Raw genomic sequence first — 23728 nt, 5'->3', positions numbered from 1 at the left:
AACAAACCAAAGGCATTATAATAAAACTATGAAGCAGAACTGCCAAGGTGAAAAAAAAACATTTCACAAGATCTATTTCAGGCACTAGACAGCCTTTTCCTCACTCCGCTATTTGCTCTCTGCTATCGAGTGGTCCCCAATCAATGTTTGTCTATTTCACCATACAAGAGTCTAAGCTTCCTATCAGTTATACATGCACATTTTGACTGAGATTTGTTTTCTAAATCATAGGATTTTGTCACTCAAGAATATGTAAATGCAGCAAGGGTTTGAAAATTGGCACACTCTAATTGGGCTTTGCCTCAGAAAGGTCATTCGGTGAGCAGACACTCTTGCTGGAACCCCAATCCTGAAATGATTAATTACTTGCAGTGACAAACCATTTGAATAGTGGCAGAAGGAGAGAGAACTGTTGGAAAGGAAGAATCAGAGGAACACACAAGAGCTAATAGAACTGATATGGACATTTGAAGGGTGTGAACCTGAAAATCACTTACATTTGCGTAATAAAACCTAACAACATTAATAATACCAGATAACCAGTGGCCATATAAATGATGTAATTCATCTTTCTTATAAACATGGTAAACATATTTTCAAAAGATTTAAGGTGATGGCTAAATGCATGTCTTATAGACCATTTGTGTGTTTTAGATGACGCAAACAGCAATGAAACAGCAGTGAAACCAAGTGGAGGAAAACCACAGAATAAGAGAAAAAAAAATGATTTGTGTGCCTCTGGATGTCAGAATTGGAATGCAAAAACGAGTCTTAATTTTTATAGAAAAAAATATAGTCAAATAGCCTACGCTCTTTGATGCTAAACGCAGAAGTTTATAGTTGCAAGCCATTAAACAGACAGACTGGACAGATGAAACCAGAGATAATTTGATGTAAACAATAGTAATATTCACATATTCAGTTCATAGGGACATAATGTATTAGCCCTACAGTTACATCGTGAAATTATATCTAAACCTTTAACATTTTACATAGATAACATTTAAAAATAACATTTTTATCTCACATTTCTGAGGTTTTTCTCACAAGTTTATATCACAATTCTGAGGGAAAAAATATCGAGATAAAAAATTTGGAATTGTGAGGGGGAAAAAAGAGAATTGTGAGAAACTCAAAATAATTTATTTTTATTTTTTATTCCGTGGCTTCCATAGACTGCTACTTCAGAACTGCAATGCTTTTACACAGTGGGATTTTGCTTCTTGGGTAAATAAAGAGTGAGAGAAAGTGAGAAAGTTGGAGAGAGAGAGAGAGGAGAGTGCAAGAGAGAGAGAGAGAGAGAGAGAGAGAGAGAGAGAGAGCGTGATGGGGGTTATATTTAGACAGAGGCAGCGCATCAGGTGCAATGTAAGATTTCTGAAAATGGAAACAGCTCCCAGGGGTGAGAGAGCTGAATCTCGGGCACTTTCATTATTTATTTTGTATCTACGGCGTTGCACTGAAAAAAAAAGAAAAGAAAAGAAAAAACCTTGCGGAAAGAGTGCTGACGTCCCTGTAGTTCCCATGTTAATGAACGTGTCTAATCAACAGAGCTCAGAAGCCTTTCTGCTCCCCAGTCAGAAAGCGCATGCCTGAGGAAGTCATGCCTCGAAAACACACACTGTGATAGGCAAACTAGCACACTATGCTCACATAAAACAATGCCAATTCACAGCATGGCACATCTCTTTGTAAGCCAGATAAGTAGTTCATGTACAAAAATACCCCTTACACCAAAATGCAGATTTGTTGTCATTACAAATGTCATGTCAAAGGAGGCAATTTCATATTCGCAATGTATAAAGCATGTTATAAACTGATAACAGACAACAGTGGGCATCCTATTGCATCTGTTTTCCACACCACCACCACCACCACCCGCCCTTAGTTCTGTTGCTTAACAACACTCATCACATGAGCGGTGCTTTATATGAAATGCATATATTTTTCCTTCCTTCCATAACAAAAAAATCAAGAAGATCTAACCCGACAGCAGATATTGAACCCCCGGTTACTGTCCACCTTTCTGTGGTCTGGAAACTTTTGTAAAGATAAATGAAGCGTGGTCATATGGTTGGAGAAGCTCCAGACGACACCATAAGCCAGCAGGATGAACACAAACATGGAGATTGGCAGCGCCCTGCAGTTTCATAACTAGCCTCTGTCTCAGACATGATGGCTGGGTAAATAACAATATTCTCCTAAGTGATCAGAAGTGTCATCATCAGCAGATAAAAGTGGGGACAGTGTGTGGGAAAAGTCATTCAAGAATCATTGTTTTGCTCCAGTGGAAAAAGGGCTTCATGCAAGCAGTTTATCAGAAAGTAAATAACCACAGGCCTTGTGTGATATTAAAACCATGAGGAAAGGGAAGACAAGGGTCATTCGAAGACAAAAGTCCTCCATTTTTTTTATGAGAATTTGTTTTATCATAAAAGCGATTTAGCGTCACAACATTACTAGGAATAATAGTTTCATATTTTTGTTATTTTTTAAATATTTATTAATATTTTGAGTTCATGCTCACACCACCACCACAAATTCTATTGGTCTCAGTCAGAATATGATTCTGTGCTGTCTCATAGCAACCTAAAAATAGAACTGTCCCTATTATGCTATATATGACTGAAATGGCTGCAAGTTATGGGTGTTCAATTGCAATGCAAACTCTGACAATAAGCAATGAAAATAATGTCATAGATAGATAGATAGATGATAGATAGATAGTCACCACTTGCATAAGAATTTAAGATAAGATTTGCATAAGAATGGGCATTCGAACTGTTCCAATCAAAAGAACAAGAGCACTATTATCAGCTTATATCAGTGCTATATATGCGACTATTGAAATGCTCATAACATCAAATAATTATTTTCTCTTGTGCATGACACAAGTCAGTCTGTGTCATGAACAAGATTGTGGTGACTTCATCTTAATTTGTGCTGTGACAAAGTTATTTAAGTTATATTTGTTTTTTGTGCTAGTTATTATAAACAATACCTAATAAAAATCTAAATTTATATAGTATTATTATAATTGTATATATTATTATATATTTATAATATATACTGCATTCAAAGAATACGGGTTGTGCATAAATTGCACCAGATTACATACTGGATTTGGTGTTTTGATATTACTGATTTGATTCTTAATCTCGATGTACCAAAATCAAAGATTTTTTTTCCATGTTTTTGTTTGTTTGTGCTCATCATGACAACACAGGTTCACACCAGAACCGATTTATTTTAGTAGATTCTGACGTCAATCAGATTCACGTTTAATTCACGAAGTGAAAGGGGGGAAGTTATTTATAACCTCAACGTCTTAGTGTGGTCCTTGGGTGCGCAAATAGGAATGTAGCGATTGGACTGGTCTCTTGCGTCTCAGTAACAAAAGCGGTGGGGCTGGAGCGTCGTTGTGCCTGCACGATAGAGCTGAACCTAAAATAGGACAGTTCTGTGGAGTCTGAACTAAATAACTACACGAGCTGTGGTGAGAAACTATGCCTCTCCATAGCTTCTAGAATATTGGAGACCATTATACCCTGGACTTATTCTACAATGGTAAACCTGTGCGTCAACCAGGTAAGGAAATTTAATAACTTCATCAAATTGGGTGTCTAACTACCTGACAAACGCGTTAAACATGTTGACTATTTTGACTATATTTTGTCCATTTAATGATTATGATGCAATATGTTTGCTAATACTACAATGTTCAACAAAATAAAATTTTAGGGAACTCTTAATCACATACACAGATACATTTGAGATCATAGAAAATGCAAGTAGACTGACCAAAGTTGTGATTTATACAGATGTAGATGCAACTGGATCTAGAATTATAACTTATAAAATTACGAGACCGGGTTTTATCTTCCAAGCGCGCATCACAGATGTTTACTATTTTTCACATGCTCTCAGGACCATGGACAGTGGCAAATCGCTATCGCAGTGATATCTGAATAAAATTCTATAAGACACGAAACATGTTTCATTCATTCAGACTTAACCAAAAACGCATGATCAGTTCTTTCATTCCGTCATACAGTTTACGTGTTTAAAAATCACAAGCAATCAGCTAACCCTGATTAAGCCCCTTCTTGGGTTTCTAATAACTCCATTTAAATTTAAACGGTTATCAAATTATTTCAAGTAAGCTAACTGATCTAATATTGTGTGGGTCGAGAACTGGAACAAGACAATTCAGGACGACTATTCATGCCAAAGCAACTGCTTTAAAAGCAGTCTTTCAAATAAATCTAAAACATACACACAAAATATAGAGGAAAAATAGAAAAAAAAACGCGCAATTCATTTATTCATTAACGTCACTGAATCGATTTTCTATCCATTATTTTGTATCCGTATTTTTTATCCACTAGTACATTCAGATAAAACATGTATATACATTGAGAGAACAATCACTATCGATATAATTTAAGGATTGACATAAGGAAATACATTTTGATACACAACACAAACAAACACATTTCAGATTATTCACGCAAATCCAAAGTTCCATTCGCACCTGATCCACATGTCAGTTCAGCGTCTCTTCCAATAACTCATTCCTGCGCATTCAGGCTGCCACCTGGTGGCTCTTCAAAACAAACAGGCAAGTGGTTTCATGCAGGGTCAACAACACATCAACAACACCTTTGCTTATTTCTTAAATGTAAAGTGTTTGTTGCATGGACATGTCTCTGGGATCTGCGTGTTGACTGTAGCAGCAGTCTGCTCTTGCCTTGCAGGACTGAGGCTGATTTGGGTCCAGTCTGAGTGATGGCTGACGTGATGGAGATCAGGACGGATGGGAACTCTCTGCTGAAAGCAGTATGGCTTCGCCGTTTGCGCCTTACAAGGCTTCTCCTGGAAGGTGGAGCCTACATCAATGAAAGCAACGATCGGGGAGAGACACCACTCATGGTGGCCTGCATGTCCAAACACTCTGACCAGCAGAGTGTCAGCAAGGCTAAGCTTGTCAAGTACCTTCTGGACAACAAAGCTGACCCTAATATTCAAGACAAAGCTGGAAGGACAGCCCTCATGCATGCATGCAGCCACAGGGCGGGACAAGAGGTGGTCTCTCTTCTACTGACTAACGGGGCTGATCCGAGCCTGGAGGACCGTCATGGATCCTCTGCTTTAGTCTATTCTGTAAACGCAGATGATAAAGAAACCTTAAAAGTTCTCCTCGACGCCTGCAGAGCCAAAGGCAAGGAGGTCATCATCATTACCACTGACAAATCGCCGTCGGGAACCAAAACTACCAAGCAGTACCTGAATGTTCCTCCATCTCCTGAGTTGGATGAGAGGACGTCTCCTGCACCATGTGCCTCACCGTCAGAGATAGATCTTCACACATTGCCATCTCCCAGTAAAGAGGAGGAGAAAGACACTGTATTCAATTTTCAAACAAAGTTTAAGTCAACCTCAAACACAGCAGCTAAACTTCCCAATGGACTTACTTCCCCAAATAAGAAGCAAGTGAACCCCAAGCGGGCTCGTCTACCCCAGCTGAAGCGACTACAGTCAGAGCCCTGGGGTCTGATCGCCCCCTCCATGTTGGCGGCAGCAAATGAAGCGAGCAAGAGAGCCAACTCAGATGAAGATGTTGTTACAGGTGTCAACGGTCTGAGCCTGTCTAAAAGAGGCACTTTGTCCCGGCATAACAGCGTGGATGGAAAGGATATCTTGTTTCCAATGGTGGGAGATCAGAACACAAAAATCTCCCCAACTTCATCCTTTTCGACATCTTCCAAGGCCTCCTACGAGAGATCGCTGGCACAGCACCAACCCCTGGCACGGCGTAGCACTGTCCCCACAGAGCAGGAGGGCTCTGGAGCAAACTTGGGGCCAGCTAGCCTCAGAGACACACTGCACCGGAGGCGACTGGGGAATGAACACTACGACTCAGACTCCCAGCTGTACTCAGATTCTAGCATGCTAGACTCTCCTAAGGCACCCCTAGAGAGAAGGAAGCTCAATACATCCCCTCTTGCTATGCTTACAGGCTCGCGAGAGTCCTTGGACAGCAATCACAGTACCTCTTCCCCTAGCACAACCAGATGCAGAGCACCTGGCCTACTGGAGCGGCGTGGCTCTGGAACGCTATTGCTGGACTATATATCCCACACACGCCCAGGTCACCTGCCCCCACTAAACATCAATCCCAACCCTCCGATTCCAGATATAGGAGCAAGCAGCAAGCCCTCATCCCCACTTGCAGCAGGTTTCAGACCAATAGCTCCCGTAGCACCCAACTCACCAAAGAGAGGAAACCTCAGGACGAAAAAGAAGCTTGTGAGAAGACACTCTATGCAAGTGGAACAGATGAAGCAGCTTTCAAACTTTGAAGAGCTCAACCATCAATCATGAAACTCAGTCTATGTAGATGTAGCAACTTTAACATCATTATTAATATATACGTCTGAGGTTTTTGGGTAATGTTGATGCTTAGGCAGGTGGAAAACAGGTGGTACCTGTAATAGAATTTAAAAGTAGTTAGCACTGAATGTAGCCAATTAGGGCAAAGGGATATTGTATCAAGAGGTTAATCTACTTGTTAGTTTCAATTAGCAAAAAGACCATTTTTGAAAAAGCAACTGAAAACTAATATATTTATCTAATGCCTACCAGTGGGGAAAAAATCAGATGTCGCAGGTGCATAAATAGCTTATTGTCTATAAAAGGTGAAGATATTTAAAGATACAACCTAGCTGTTAAAGGTTAGTTTAGATTTTATATATGATGTAACCTTATAGCGTAAGCTTATACTGTCGCTTCCTACCACCCAGAAAACTGTTTTTTCAAAATATATGTTGGTGGAAATGGGATTTAATACAAAAATACAACAAAGCAGTGTGCAATTTTCCATTCCGCAACAAAGGTTGTGTTTTCCCTCTTAAAGAGTAGGTGAGAGAGTGTGCTATTATTCTCTTGCGTATGAAGATTGAATTTGACAGCTTGACTACAGCTAGTTCTAAGCGCAGATCCTCTGCTGCAAACAAAAACAGAGACAGAAATATCTGTATATCTTCAAAGTCTAGACATCTCTCCATGAGATTCATTAAAGCAGACAGGAGAGTGAATGCAAACCCAGACAGTCAAAATGGAGCAGAGAGGTCACCAGATCATACCCATTAAAAGAGAGCATTCCATTGGCTCCTTATTAAAAGGCTGGAAGTCCTGCAAGAAAAGCAAAGCCAGTTGAGAATTGTAGCAAGAGAGAGATGCAAGATAACTTTTCTCTGATCACTATACATATAAAATATTAACTTTATAATGTTGATGTTGATAATGCCTGTGTGCAGATGTATTTCATTACATGATCTAGATTCTGTAAGAAATACTGACCATCTGTGAGCTAATAATAGGGAAATCCGTCTCTTGTAATTGATCACATCTTACATTGATTGCAATAATACAGGCAACATTGCAAATGTAATTATGACTTACTCCTTAACGCAAAGATGATTTATATAGTCATAGAGCCCTTAGTTAACCATATTAGGTTGGCAGTCTTTATATATATATAAAGTGTCAGTTCGCTCCACGATGAGTTCAAAAGATTGAATGTTTGTAGCGTATAGTGCCTTTGAAGGAGAGTAAAATGTGTTCTGCATCACAGATTACTTTTAATATTGAGCAGAATTTTAATTACAATATTAGAACCAGTTTGCGGCAAGTAAGAAATCACATGACAAATATAAATATGACAACAATTGACAGAAATCTCTAGGTAATACTTTGATCACAGCGTATCATAATATATTTAGGTTAGATCTGTAGCAGAACATACCTTGTGATAAACCAATGACTATTGTACAGACAAATGTAAACGTAGGTTTATCCATTTGTCAGCCAATGTTATGTGGTAGAAGTGAACTAATGTGCCCATGTTACTTTTTGTGCAAATGTAAAGTGCTTCAGATTCATTGCTGCTATAACGTTTAATAGCCACTTATTAGCCTGCATAAGGCTGTCAAATAATATATGTTCGGTAGTACTAGGGTTAGCTGGCTAACTCCTCACTAATTGTCCCTGGGTTAAGACATAAAGCACAAGCAATCAACAAACAGATGCATTCAGGCTTTTGGTCTGTGATTATGAAATATGTGTATGACATAAAAATACATATGGGTCAATAATAATTATAATTCATAACTGCTGGCCCTGAACTGAACATATAAGAGTAAAATTTTAATTACTAATAAAGCCCAAATGAGACCATGTGAAAAGGTTTTATCACAACTGTCTTCTATTATAACTGTGAGGCATATTGGTTGCGCTCATGTTTACATTGTTTGATGCATAGTATTTTTGTATGTAGTATCTTGTATATTTTGAATAAATGTCTGTATGAATCTGTACAAACGTTCTAGTCATTCTAATCTCAAAGTCTGAAACTTCAAATGACTGTAAGAGCACCTGTTATGTTGATCAGGGCAGACCCATCATTGCAGCATTCAGATTCCCATAGTCTCCTGACTGTGGTCACTGTGGTCAACAAAAAGGTTTAAATTGATTGTAAATCTCAAAGGAGTAACAACGCAGACATCTCAGGTGATCCTGACCCCTGACCTATAGTAGACCAGTTTCTTTTTCCAGATCTAATCCACTGTAGATTGTAAACTCGTCAGGAATCTTAATAAAGTACATTAAGGGATTATAGGGGATCCTCTTCCAAAGGTTTAGTTTAGGCTAGACGTATTTATTTTGTTCAATTGTGAACAGATGATACCATGATGTACACGGTAAAGACAGAATAGGTGTAATGTTGAAAAATAAAATATCTGTTGTCTGTCAGCTTGAACCAGCATGGTTAAGGCATGTTGACCGACAGAACTGTCACTCACTCACACAATTTTGCTTGTTTTTCGTAAAATTCTCTGTGAACTCGGTTTACTTTGACTGTTGTGTGTGAAAGTCCCTGGATATCCTATGGTATTAGCTTTACCATACCGTAGGACTAAACTTGTTGAATAAGCTGCTTCCATGGTTGTTCATAGTAGTCTCCTAAAGCAGTTATTGCATAAATAGGTTATTGTAAAATAACTTAAAAACTGTTATTTAATTATATATCCAAACTGTGATGTTTTCAACCAGGGATGTTTATGTATGATAAATGACTTCACTCAATACAAACAATTGGTTACAGATAGCTTGCAATGTTAAAAGTATAAACATTTTGTGTAACAACATACTTCAAGTGAACTAAAAATAATCACTGTAGGTGTCAAAACTCAACCAGAAAACTGCATCAGCCTTCACTAAAGTGCAAGAATGATTTATCACTGACCTCTGGTGGACATATAGTATAGCATCTTTCCTCTCTAGATGAGTGGACAACAAATAGAATGAATTAAATGGAATATGATTATATTATGATCTAAATGTGACACACATTTTGCATTAGTTCTTTTTATAATAACTTATAACTCACAACAATATTAGTCATAATATTACTTTTTGCTAGACTATCTATTTTAACTAACTAACTAACTAACTAACTAACTAACTAACTAACTAACTAACTAACTAACTAACTAACTAACTAAGTTTTAATTTGAATCCTCTCTGAACTAGGTGAAAAACTAGGCTAATTTAAATATTATATTGTACTAATTATTTACTAAAATTATAGTCTTTACCTCCACCAGGTGGCACTATAAAAATGCTTTAATAATAATAAGCAAAATTGAAATCAGAATAGTTCAAATTTAACCGATACCCAACCCTAACAATAACTATTATTTTATTATTATTATTAATAATAATAATAATAACGATTTTTTTATTTAAAGGCAATAAATGTATAAGGCAAGGCTTGATTTCATTGTAAATGTAAGTGGAAAAGGATAAATAAAAATGTATGTACATACAAAACAATTTAATACAAAAGAAGTGTATTATTATTACTATTAAATATTTTTTTTGTTAAAGACTATTAGTACATTCCGTTATTTCTACCCTAAACTCACTGTCATTATAACCACATGACAGAATGTCCTCATCAGTCCCACACTGACACTGCTCTGTTGTACATTATAAGTACACAGCAGTAATTTAGTTGTAGTGAACCAGATCCAGCTGTGAATGATTGTATGTCTTTGACCTATGCAGAGTTGACTACTGTAAGCAGACAAACACTGTAGGGTAAACATGTTGACTGAACTACACGTTTCAGACTTCTGAATGATAACAGAGGTCATATTGACATGTAGTTCAGAGGAGCAATATTTGCATGTTGAATTTCAGAATGACAGCCTAGCCTTACATGACAACAATACAGACATAAATACAGCAGTGAAGATAGCAACATTGTGTCTACCTGTTTTTAATTCACAGGCACTTTGCACGATGCAACTTATGAAAGAGCCTACATTTTTTTTTTTTTTTTTTTTTTGCTAGACTTCCTCAGTCTGATTCAGTGTGCGGGCCAGCGAACTTTTTGTATTTCCTTGTCTCTATTGTCTCTACTAAAATGTATTGTCTATTTGGAGGGCAACAATTTTTTTTTAGTTTACAATACATAAACAGGAAAAGCTAGTGACATTACTCAATCAGTTTTCTTATCAAAATCACGTGAAGCATTTGAGGAATTTAAATTTGAACTGGCCTAGATTGCCAAAGCTGGGACATTTGAACTCATAGTTGAGGAAACCTAAATATTTTTATTGTATGCATAAATTAACTCCAAAACTACCAAAAAAAATTAACAAAACCTAAAGTTACCAATTTTATGTTGTGAATTTTGTGAGGCAGAACATAAAATGTGCATTTAACTCAGCTTTCAACTCTGCCTTCAACTACTCAGACACTTTTTAGCACCTTGAAATGACCTGCAGCAGCTCTACGACGCATGCGCACAATCAGACTGCGCACCTCCCATTCTTTCACCCAGTATGGTAAGTAACACAACCCAGCTAAAATTAGCGGAGCTGCTCAGCAACCAGACAACGGAATGTGAAGAGGTTATCTGCCTGTGTCGTAAGACAGTCTGTTACTTATGCCAAATAACAGGAATAAAAACAACGCAAATGTGTTTGGAGATTCACTGAAAATACTTCTAAAAACGAAAGTATATTTATTTTTGTAAATAAGATCAATGCAAATGAGCACATTCCACAAGAGTGCACAATCGGAAATAACTGCAGATGCCTGTGAAGGGTTAACTGAAAACGAAAGGCAACGTGCAAACTGAGCGTTATCAAAAGTCACCAGGTGGAACATCGATGTGTTGCGTATTCAAATATGATTGGCCATTCACCCCTTCGATGATTTTTAGTCCTGACCTCATGTAATTGTGACGTAGGCCCTGACACGGAGGCGGAGAAGAGCTGCGTTTTATTCCCGTTTGCTCCGATTCATTCGACCCTTCCTTCGACCGGAGTTAAGTCGGGTAGCAACCTCTAGTGTTTTCGGCTAGGAAAAAAAAAAAACATGGCAGGTTACCTGAAGGTCCTCAGCTCTCTCACTAGGTCCGCCGCCACTCTATCAAAAAACCCCGCCGTTCTTGCTCCAGCTTCTTGCCAGAGTTTGCAACAGAGGAACTGTGAGTTTTCCACTTTCAAATTTGTATGTAGATATGTCCGTAAAGCCGCATTAACCGGCGCTTTAACACCGGTTAATGCTTATCTGACACGATGGGCTTTTAAAATTAAATATCCTTACACCCCTGTCACACACCTCATGTTTGTATCTGAAGACGCCGGTTTCGGAAAGTCGTATTTCTTTCAATCTGCCGGTTTGCACAGATTCTCTTCGCGGCTTCAAGCGGAACGTTATTTTCGCGGTGACGTTGTACGTGCAGCGGGAGTCGCGCGCCGTGTGCTCGCGCTCCTTTGTTAGCTTGTTGGATGCCTTTTAAAGAAAAGGAACATAATACGATAGTTTAGTTTCTATTAATTCATTGTGGTTAAGACACCGTTTCTGACATTCTAATCCAGTTTTAATTACACCATTGCGTTGTTGAACAATTTGACGACGTTGTAAGAAAAACTGTTTGTTTTTTTATGGTCCATAAGGTTTGCACACACAGGCAGCGGGATGACTTATGAAACCATTCGCGCCTAAAATACTGCTGTAAATGATATAACATTTAATCGAACAACTTTGATGCATGATAATCCGGTTAACGTTACCGGTTATACGAGTGTTTATGGTTTTGTCAGTGTTTTGCATGTGATGCAGTGTGAATCATTTCAAGGTCAGTCGGCCTGGTGGTCAGTAACGTTACGTCGTATGTTACTATTGAGTGCTGACCATCAAGTGAAGTTGTAAATGACCGACATGCACGTTATCTTAATTAAGACACGTTATATTTAACTATTACATCATTATGTTGTCCTTTGTTTTATATACCCTATTTGATATGGAGGCTGCATTGATCTAACTGTTAAATGTCCTGTTTACAGCATCTGAGCTAACGTTTGGACATACGGATAGATTGCGCGTTATCTTGTGAAACATGCATCTCAGGTTGTTTCTTAAGTTATAAACATGGGACAACTGAAGGACAGAACCCTGATTTGGTGTAATGTCCCAACTGGTCCTGACACTATCTGTCCCTCTGTGGTAGGTAGTCAGCTGTCATGCAGGATTGTTCAAATGTTGGAGGTTTACTTGTACACACATGCCCTCCAGGTCACCTTTACACTTTACTCTGAATGGGTTAGTCCTAATTAGCAGTAGTGCTCCTATATCACATCCGAATGATTAAATGTGTAAATGATAGGACCAACCCTTGGCACTTGAGGTGTGCCACATTAAAACTTTTGTATTGCCAAGTTTATTAGAAGATGCTTTTGCACTGAACGGTTGTGTTGGTATGTCTCGTTCCCTAAGTCGGATTTGGATTATTATGGGACCAGGTGTTTCTGTGAGCTTTTAATATAGGTGAAGTGTCGGCCACAGTTAATCCACTGCATAGCGTTCTTGTATCAAGAAGTCATCTTGCATTTCAGATTGACTTTAATGACATAAATTCAGGCATAATGCCAAGCAAACTCGCATGTTCTCTCTCATTAAAGTCACAAGGTTGGATTTGACATTCGCCAAGAGGTGTTATGGGTTGTAATTAGAGATGAGAAGGCCACAATATTCATCTAGAAATATTTTTCTAAACTTAAATATAAATGTTTTTATATTTATTCCATCCTGAGTATATAATTTCCTTATGTATAATTTCCAGAATATATATGTAATTTCCTTTTTTTTTATGATTGTATTCGGTGGATTAAGAAAATTGCGTTATCTTCCACTATTTCGAGAAGCATCTGAGCTGCTGTTGCCAACCCAGTTGGTTAGTTTTTTCACTAATTTATTTTAAGTGTCTCCTGGTGCCGCATCTTTCTTTCTGGGTCACTTTTGAGCTGGTTTTGAATGTTGTCAGTAGGGTAGAGTATAAGAACATTTGCTCAAATGGTTTGTGAGGATTCCATGTGAACATGCTCACCTCATGTTTTTTTTATTTTTATATTGACCTTGAAGTGTGGAGCACAAGTGTACACTGTTTGCAAATGTCATTGATAACTGAAAATCAAAGGACCATGTGAGAATGATTGCTTGCTATTTGATATTCTGACCACATGCTTTGTGTAGAAGCTTAGATACACGTGGGTTGATATGGCGCCGCCTTTCCTTTCATAGTTATAAGTTTAAAAGAATATTTTACACAAATTCTTTCATTTTATTCTCCCTGAATTTGGAATGACTTGAGTTTGTAAATTGAAAATTTTGGGGTAAAATATTTATTTAATGTTCCTTTGACATTTGACAGTTTACATGGAAATGCAATATACCTTGCAATTTTTAAAGGTCAATTATATAAATATAGCAATGTAAAGGATAAATAAGATTAAAAAAGTCATGCCAAATGTTACTGAATGGCTAATAAGTCACTTTCGATTTCACTTTCTCGCTCGTTGTGATAACTAACTATTCCACTCCCACACCAGACACACACGCGTCAAAGTAACCGGAGCAACTTTTCTTTATTTACGGCTATGACGAGACACGCATGGCCAGTGACGCATGTACGCAATTTCCCTAAAAAAAAAAACATTCCATCAGGTCTAAAAAAATAACACTTATAATAGGTTTGCCATAGTGAATCGGGGTAAGACAACAAAAAAAAACGTTTTGGAAGAAGGATTCATGTGTTGAATTTTGTTAATTTTGGACAAAACAAGTTATATAGTGTACTTTAGTGCATTGTTGCTCTCAAATAAGAGTTTAGAAGGAAATAGTTGTGTAGAACCTACTATTTGTTTAAAATTGTTTAGAATAGCTGACATGGCACCAACTGGAAATGAGTATTGTGCAATAGTGTAGGAGGAAAGTGGCAGTGTGCCATATCATACTTACTGCATGTTGTTGGATCATGTACAATTTAAAAAAGAAAAAAAACCTTCTTAAAGTAAAAAGCAAAATTGAACAAATGTCTATAGAGAGTAAAGTAAAAAGCAAAATTGTTTTAAAAGGGGATTTGTTTGTAGACCACAAGTCCTTGCTTGACATTGTGATCTTTTTTCAGATTCTGTTTCTTAAAGGATGGAAAGATGAGTGTTTCTGCAATCCATCGTGGAACATTAGCTCAAACCTCAGCTCAGCATAAATGTATCATTAATGGGAGGATTCATGCTTTGTGCAGATGGCTGCACTGTTGTTAGGAACAGTGTTGAAGCATGCTTATATAATCCTGCCCATATACTCCTCCTCCCGCTTTAGCATGTGCTCGTGGCTAGTGAGAGGATTCTTTTCCCTAGGATTCCCTGTTTATGTAATTTCTGATCACAAACACAGGCAGGTTGCAAGCGAAAGGCCTTACCCATGATGCAGTTTTGGTTGACACAGCTGTGCTGAGCGGCCGGTAACTCTATCTGAAAGATTTTTTCTGCCCCTTCTTTAGCTTGGTGGTGTTGTTTTGACCTGAGATATCTTGAATTTGCAGAAATGAAATGGTCTGACTCTGACCGAAGAAATGATCCCCATTCATCCTTTATATTAGACTTTTGAGTTGTTGCATTAAAATATTTTAGAAAGTGTGACAACTTTAAACTGTAGACTGTGACTTTATATGTAATTCTGCAATTAAAATATTCACAGGGTCTGAACCTTGACTTGATGGCTACTGAAATATATTGAAGATGTAGTTTATAGAGTGTTACATCAGTGGAATGTAGTAAATATGTTACCCACAGTGCTTATAAAAGTCATCATGCCAAGCTTTAATGATGGCATTTTATCTTTTATGAACTCTTTTACTGATTTTGACGGCTTTGCAGACTCTAGATGGAGTGGTTCTGTAGCAGGAGCAGGAACTTGGCAGGTGGAACAAAGTCACTTGATTCCCTCCATGGCTCCCCCTCCTTCCTCTGAGAGAGAGAGAGAGAAACACATCTCTACTTGCTCGCTTTAGTAGGAAGCAGTGGCCTGAAAAGGTGTTTGGAACACAAGTTCATGAGTTCAATAAGTTCATGAAATTACTGCAAATTGGTCCTTGTGGAAGTGAATGGTATGAGTAATTTTATAGCACATTTTACAGTAAATTTTTGGTTTATAACTCCCTCGCCTCGAAGTTACACCCTAGGCAAAGTGGGGTTGAACAATAACAGCAAAAATCCTTATCAATTTGTAATGACTGTGGACGACAAAACAGACTATAATAAAACATTTTATTAAATTAATAAAATAAAATAAAATAAAAACACTAATTCAGAACTAAAAAACGATTTAAAGCATGTCTAAACTGTGTTCTAATTTGTCTGTTGTCTGTTGTTTAATGTCTATTAACCTTAATTGGCAATCAGCCAGTTAGCACATTGACCCAGTAATCTTTAAAAATGAAACCTGGGCCAGTTTAATCGAGTAATCGGGCATAACAGCTGCCAAAAGGGGCACTCCTGGCTGGCTGTCACTTATATTGCCATTATTGTGTAATCAAGATTAAAAAATTATTATTGCTGTTCTTAAATGATAATTACAAAATACTTCAATGGGTTTGTTACGAAATAATGTGAGTTTATGCTGATATTATCTAAACCCCACTTTGCCTAGGGCGTTTCCAAACCTTTAGAGGGCATTGAATGTGTGAAGTAACCATGTGCCAATGCCTTTATTTTTTTGGTAAGTTGAGATGTTATACAGTGGTACTGTCACGCTGTAGAAGGAAGTAATGAAACCAAAGTGCAAACTGTTGCATCTAAATATCAAGCCCATCATGTTACATTCAACAGTAGGTTGCTTTTTTTCTTGTTTACACTGTCATTGAAAAGTTTTGAGTTGGTAAAATATTTTTTAATGCTTTTAAAGGGGTGTTACAATGCCCTTTTCACAAGATGTAAAATATGTCTTTGATGTCCCCAGAAGTGTGTATGTGAAGTTTTAGCTCAAAATACCCCACAGATATTTTTATATAGATGTTAAAGTTGTCACTTTTTGAGGGTGAGCAAAAACGCATCGTTTTTGTGTCTGTCCCTTTAAATGCAAATGAGCTGCTGCTCCCGGCACAGAGGGCGGAGCTTCAACAGCTTGTGTCCTTTTACCTCACACAGACATGCACTGAAAATGTCAAAAACCTTTAGCCTTTTATGTTCAAACCGGAGTCAGATGATGGAGAGACTCAAGAAGAAGTGACAACATGTAGAACGTAGGACATTTCTGAATGGTTAGTTGATGAATTTATGCAGCTGATGTGTAGTGATCTTCTAGTCATTGATTAGCATATTCTGTCTTGATGATCTATAAATTGTGTTCAGGGGGCGGGGTTAATGTAAATTTTAGGGTTGGTGATGTCACTAACCCGGGAGGAATGTCGTGTAGTCCCTACCAGCCGTTTGTTGTAGTCCTTAAAAAGCCATTTCTGTAAAAGCAAATATCTCCCTTTGCTTTGAATTTTGAGCGTTGTAACTTTGCAGATGATGTTTATGCTCAAACAGCAACATTACACACTAACTAAAGTTAGAAAAGTGAAATCGTAATCAACCACCCATTTAAAAGAAATGTCTTATTCTCACCAAGGCTGCATTTATTTGGTCAAAAATACAGTAACAGTAATATTTAGAAATAGTATTAAAATTTACATTACAATAATTCTTTTCTATTTTAAACTGTGAAGGTAAAGCGCATTTTTAGCAGCCATTACTCCAGCCTTTATGATCCTTCAGAAATCAGTCTAATATGCTGATTTGGTGCTCAAGCAACATTTATTGTTATTATCAATGCTGAAGACAGTTGTGCTGCTCAATAGTTTTTGTGGAAACGGTGATATTTATTTTTAGGATTCTTGGATGGAAATGAATGGAAAGTTCAAAAGGGCTTTGCTTTAAAATATAAAATGTTTGTCAATGTTTAAGTGTTTACTGTCACTTTTCGTCAATTTAATGCAACCTTGCTGAATAAAATAAATAATCTTACTGACATAACTTTTGAACGCTAGTGTCTCTATCTTAAGAATACCCTCAAATTACAAAATTGGTTTAGATTAGGGAGCAGCTGTGTATCGTAGTCTCATTTGCACTGTAATATCACTGTTTTATATTATGTCATTGATCATGTACAGGAACAATGTTAAAATGATGATGCGTGCAATGCATATCCTTATTTTTACATGAGAATTGGAGTGTGTGTAGTAGACCCAGATAGCCCAGCATTTGCATGCTCTGTGCAGATAGATGGCTGCAGTGGCATAGAGCAGGTGTTGGCTTTTGTTTGTCTGTGATGATGAATTACGCATGGGGGTTATTTTTATACAAGCCTTTTCCCTCCAGAATACTCCTATTTAGCAGTATAAAAGCTGGTCCACTGTCAACATGAAAATACATTTTTAGTGGTATGACGTTCATAACTGTTTCTTGGGCAACCAGAATTTGTAACGCCTACTAGCGTCTAACCAGTACAGTGACTGGAGACATGCGGTGGCAAAGTGAATGAAGCTTTGTGTTTTTATTAAGTCTTTATTATCCTCCTCCTTGAGGAAACTCTAATTTCCAGGTGTCTCATGGGAAGAAACAATCCCTTATTCAGTCCTGAAAGAACAAGACTCATAAAGATTGTTTTTGGTTTTATTTGACAGATGCCGATAAACGTATCAAGGTGGCACAGCCGGTGGTGGAGATGGATGGAGATGAGATGACCAGGATCATCTGGGAGTTCATCAAAGAAAAGGTGCTTAAACGGCAAGCGTGTGAGTGAGAGAATGAGGGGGCGGTGTCTGTCTGGTCTATTTTTTAATCTGTGACACACACACACACACACATCGAGAGAGAAACAAAATACGGGAGGGAAAGATGTAGAGGGCAAAGGAAAGAGAGAAACAGGAGAGTGAGATGCCTAGACAGACACAGACAGAATGAAAATTGGGTTAGACAAGAGTAGAAAGACAAAAGGAGACGGAAATTGGAAAGGGAATGTGACGGCGTCTCTTGGGAGAATTAAATAGACTAGGAGAGAGTGGAGGAGTGATTGGCGTGTTATGCAGATCTCCTTTTTTTTTTAAAAAGACAGCGTGATAGGCTTACTGGGAGAGTGACCGGGAGATTACAGCCGCATCACGCAGCGGGCAGGGCCAGTGTTGAGGTCATCCTTACTGACTGGCCGTCTGCCTCCACGAGAGAAACGGCAGATGGTGGTGCTGACGTTCCACACGCTGAAATTATTCTGCCAATTATGTGGAGAATCAGAATGGGCTCATTATTTATAGCCAGCAAAACAAGGCCATTAATCCAAAGATTATTATAACTTCTCTGTTTAGGTTCAATTAGAATGTAAACGTTCACATGTGACATAATTAAAAAGTGAAGTGTGAAATTTCTGCAACGTCAAATTTCAATATTAAGATCGGATAAACATCAGAAAAACTACATTACCCTTTGAGACTAAAAAGAAATGTGTAGTAATTGGCAAATTACTTGATTTACAGCAATGATTTAATCTGTGTTTTTATGAGAATGACACTGTTTACACCTTTAACATGAAACCATTGTGTCCAGCTCATTCTGAGCAATGTGGATGTGGAGCTGAAGTACTATGACCTGGGTCTTCCATACCGTGACCAGACTGATGACCAAGTCACAATCGACTCTGCTTTAGCTACCCAGAAATACCATGTTGCTGTGAAATGCGCCACCATTACACCCGACGAAGCTAGGGTCGAAGGTACGGCACATCTCAGAAACACTTCCTCTTTTTGATTATATTATTTGTTGTAATGACTTGGCGATATATCAGCCATGCTGTTCAGTTTGGCCATTTTGAAATATCAGTTAAATAACAATGTTGAATTAACAGTTGTAGTTTGTATCAATTTGAAAATCTATAAAATCTTATTATTTTGAAATCTCTATTTGTATCATCAGATTTTATTATCTTGCATTCTAGATAACCATAATAAAAATCCATAATGGTCATCTTCTAATTTCTACAACTGCTTTTGCTAAAATAGCCATGCCATATTAATATTTCTACAAAAAGTGCATAATGTAAATCTTTGTCGTCAATAACACTTGACAGAGTTCAAACTGAAGAAAATGTGGAAGAGTCCCAACGGAACCATCAGAAACATTCTGGGCGGCACTGTCTTCCGTGAGCCAATCATCTGCAAGAACATTCCCAGACTTGTTCCTGGCTGGACACAGGCCATCACCATTGGCAGACACGCTTTCGGTGACCAGGTCTGCTTTTTGGATGTTTTTTTTTGTTTTGTTTATATTATATATATACAGGTTTTTTTTTCCAATGTGTTCTTATTCCTGCTGACCTGCAGTTCTCTGTTTACTTTTACAGTACAAAGCAACAGACTTTGTTGTGAGCCAACCAGGTAAATTCAAAATGATCTTCTCTCCAGCCGATGGAAGCAAATCCAAGGAGTGGGAGGTGTTCGATTTCCCTGGTGGTGGCTGTGGAATGGGCATGTACAACACTGACGAGGTCAGTGAGCATATGCATATAATGCATTTTTAAACACTGAGTGAGATATCATTAAGATATCATCAAGATATCATTAACGATCTGTGAAAAGAGAAACCCCCCCCCCCCCCCCCCCCCCCCAAATGTAATAGATATGGTAAACCTGGAACTTTTAAATGGTCCTTCCCTGTAATAAAATATAACATAAATGTATCTACAATTCCAGACAGTAAAGACATTTATAATGCCACAAAACATTTCTATTTCAAATAAATGCTGCTGTTTTTGAGCTTTATATTCATAAAAGATTCCTTTAATATATTCCACAATATATTAAAAAGTGCAACTGTTGTAAACATTGATAATAAGAATGTCTCTGAGCAGCAAATCAGAATATTAGAATGATTTCTGAAGGATCATGTGACACTGAAGACTGGAGTAATGAGGCTGAAAATGACATCACATGAATAAATTACATTGTAAAACATTAAAACAGAACTTTTTTTTATCAAATAATCCAAATGTGACCTCAAAACAGCATATCTGCAGGGACCTTCCTATTTTCCACTGAAAAAAAAAATTGGCAAACGGATGTATGAAATTGAAAAATATCTTTGATAATGAGCTTGTACTCTGAAGATCTATCTTGAAGGTGTAAAAATAACACCTTGAATTAGAGACATTTTTAGGCTGTCTCGTGTATTCTGAGTTTGTATAATTAAGGCCTTTTGACTCAAATCCTGTTATGTTCTGCACTTACACCTCCTGAGGAATGAATGAGGTCTACTGTAGATTATAGATGACCTCCTTCAGCCCATGTTCCTGCAGTGAACCCTGTTGTCCTGAAGTCTTTGTTTGTAGTCAGGGGAATGGTCTGTTTGGGTTTACAACAGAAGAGGTGTCTGCCTGCAGGTGGTGGGCTCTTTTTCCCCTCAAAAAAGATTGAATGAAGTGTCTGTTCATTCTAGGCCACCAATTGATGGTGCTGAAATTGATTTTTTTTTTACACCATTTCCACTTCACATTTGAAGTGGTAGAATTTTTTTGACTTTTTTTTTCACCAATTGGAAGGAACTACACAGACAGCATTTCTGAACCCTAGCTGAATCTCCATTGTGAAAGTGGAACACTTGTGTGACATTCTGTCTTTCGTCCCTTTCTAACAGTCTATCACTGGCTTCGCTCACAGCTGCTTCCAGTACGCCATCCAGAAGAAATGGCCTCTCTACATGAGCACTAAGAACACAATCCTGAAGGCTTACGACGGCAGATTCAAGGACATTTTCGAGGAAATTTTTGTCAAGTGAGAGAAGGATTTATCAGTGTCTTTGCCACGCTTTTTATTTACACACTTCCACCGCGTGTTGCTGTGTAATTATGAGATTAGCGCTTTGAGATGCTGTCACAGTGGTGACATGTGAAACTATACTTTTCTTCCAAAGTAATTTCAATGGAAAATCTTGAGCGTCTTTTTTGTTTTCTATGGGCAGAAACTACAAGCCAGAGTTTGACAAGCTGAAGATCTGGTATGAGCACAGGCTCATCGACGACATGGTGGCTCAGGTGCTGAAGTCATCGGGAGCCTTTGTGTGGGCCTGCAAGAACTATGATGGAGATGTACAGTCTGACATCCTTGCTCAGGGTAAAAATCCTAGGAAAATATTCAATAATTTCAGTCTTTTCTATTGTGTTATCATATTGCACCCATGTTCATCCAATTATCCTTTTTAAAAAAAATTTTTTTAAGCACTTAGAGACTTTCATGTCATGAATCTCTAGACTCTAGAAATTACATAATCATATTTGTTCAGACTATAATCATGCTACCAATTTTTAAAGGCACATAGTGCTCATGAAGGATATTTGAGATGATAATTTTTACCTGATTAAAGAGTGTTGAATCTTGTCTACAGGCTTCGGCTCTCTGGGGCTGATGACCTCAGTGCTGGTGTGTCCTGATGGAAAGACCATTGAGGCCGAGGCTGCGCACGGCACAGTAACCAGGCATTACCGTGAGCACCAGAAGGTTTGTGTATTTCAGCGATTTATTTTCTTGCTACGCATCTCATCCTGCATACAAATATAGGTTTGATACCGGAAATTCAGAGTAGTTGTGTTGAATAAAATGCACTTTATCAATGGTCCACTTTAGACATTCTACTGTCACTTTGCAACTACATGTCAACTACCAGTTATTCGAGTATTAGACGGCTGTCTGCTTAATATCTGATAACACGTTATTTTGATGCTCCCCCAACAGACATTCTAACTATAAATAATTTTGCAAATACATCAACTTATTCTACTAAACCAAACCCTAAAACACAAGTCGGCTAACAGTCTACTTGTACTTTAGTAGACATGTAGTTGCAAAGTTACTTCTAGTTAGTAGAATTTCTAAAGTGGACCATCAAAATAAAGTGTAACCAATAAGGGTTATAGAAAAAAACAACTAAAAGTAACCTGGATGTTCCACAACTGAATTTAGATGCCTTCTGCCATCTTGTGGTGAGAGGAAAAAACAACATCCTTCAATATTAGCATTTGAACTGAAGGATGCATTAAATTGCTTATAAGTGACATTGTTCAAAAAACTTAATGCTGTGAATTCAGCTTTGCATCACAATAATTAATTACACATATTCAAATAGAAAACCGTATTCTTGTGAAAAATTACAACTTAAAACAACTGTTTCTATTTGATCAAATAAATGCAACAATTCTTAATTGTAATTATTGTATGATCTTCTAGGAGGCACACATAAAATGCTTTATGTATGCTGCAAATGGGTTGCACCCATATATTCATTATATTCACAACTACCATTTTTACTATGCAATTGCATGTGAATAGCTTACAATGTAGAACCTTGAATTTACTCCCAAGAATTATAAGAATGTATCATAATATTGAGGTTTTTTTTTTACACAGGGTAGGCCAACTAGCACTAACCCCATTGCCAGCATCTTTGCCTGGACCAGAGGACTGGAGCACCGTGGCAAACTCGATGGAAACCCAGACCTGATCAAGTAAGCTCATTTGTTACTGTCAGTCGTCTGTACTGGATGATTAGGATAGCGTGGTCGTAAGGGGAGTTTTATCTTCCAGTCATATTGCTAGTGTTTAATCGAAAGTGGAAGTGTTCATCGTTTTCCTGTTTCTGTGCAGGTTCTCTCAGACTCTAGAACGGGTGTGCGTGGAGACTGTGGAGAGCGGCGTGATGACCAAGGATCTGGCTGGCTGCATTCACGGTCTTGCCAAGTAAGTCAGAGCATATAAAAAATGATCAAAGTGTAATGCCTTTAACCTCCATTGAGTGACTAGCCCTAATGATAAAACTGCTGACATCAATTATTATGTGTGCTCTAGCTAATGTCTCTGATGTTATTAACATTTGTCTTTCTGTGACCGCAGCTGTAAGCTGAACGAGCATTACGTCAACACCACAGACTTCTTGGATGCCATCAAGACAAACCTAGACAAGGCACTGGGCAAATGAAGGACAACGGGGTCCGGACACGTGGAGAGTGTCTTTTTGTACCTCATTTTTAACTTAAAGGTCATGATGAATACCACATAATGTATGAAGGGAGGGGTAATAAAAACATAGTGATGTTCCTAGCTGTTTTGTTAGTGAATCCTGCTGATGGGTGATCCCATCTCTTCCTGCACCTCCAGGGGTCTATTTTTTTAAGATGAAGTACTGTATGTCTGATGCTGTATAATACCACAGGAGAAAAAGAAAGATCAAGAGCCACATGAAAAATTAATCCGTCTAATAAATCCGTCACCTGGATTCCTGTTCTTGTG

General features: G+C 37.8%; 2 protein-coding genes across 2 annotated transcripts; both read left to right on the top strand.

The window, feature by feature from the left end:
* The first annotated feature begins 3281 nt into the window (after positions 1 to 3281).
* On the top strand, positions 3282 to 6656 carry ankrd34c (ankyrin repeat domain 34C). The gene is made up of 2 exons (XM_056255800.1): positions 3282 to 3588; positions 4758 to 6656. The coding sequence occupies exon 2, from the start codon at positions 4789 to 4791 to the stop codon at positions 6382 to 6384; it is 1596 nt and encodes a 531-aa protein (XP_056111775.1). The 5' UTR covers positions 3282 to 3588; positions 4758 to 4788; the 3' UTR covers positions 6385 to 6656.
* A 4715-nt stretch (positions 6657 to 11371) lies between these two features.
* idh2 (isocitrate dehydrogenase (NADP(+)) 2) lies at positions 11372 to 23714 on the top strand. The gene is made up of 11 exons (XM_056255792.1): positions 11372 to 11563; positions 18086 to 18177; positions 19002 to 19167; positions 19522 to 19682; positions 19795 to 19938; positions 21084 to 21220; positions 21408 to 21559; positions 21831 to 21943; positions 22850 to 22947; positions 23087 to 23179; positions 23333 to 23714. The coding sequence occupies exons 1-11, from the start codon at positions 11452 to 11454 to the stop codon at positions 23415 to 23417; spliced, it is 1353 nt and encodes a 450-aa protein (XP_056111767.1). The 5' UTR covers positions 11372 to 11451; the 3' UTR covers positions 23418 to 23714.
* Positions 23715 to 23728: the final 14 nt, after the last annotated feature.

The sequence above is a fragment of the Rhinichthys klamathensis genome, unplaced genomic scaffold (assembly GCF_029890125.1).
Source record: "Rhinichthys klamathensis goyatoka isolate OS25496 unplaced genomic scaffold, OSU_Roscu_1.1 h1tg000005l_1, whole genome shotgun sequence".
NCBI classification, from domain to species: Eukaryota; Metazoa; Chordata; class Actinopteri; order Cypriniformes; family Leuciscidae; genus Rhinichthys; species Rhinichthys klamathensis.
The sequence above is the reverse complement of the archived record's forward strand: the minus strand, read 5'-3'. Positions and strand labels throughout refer to the sequence as shown.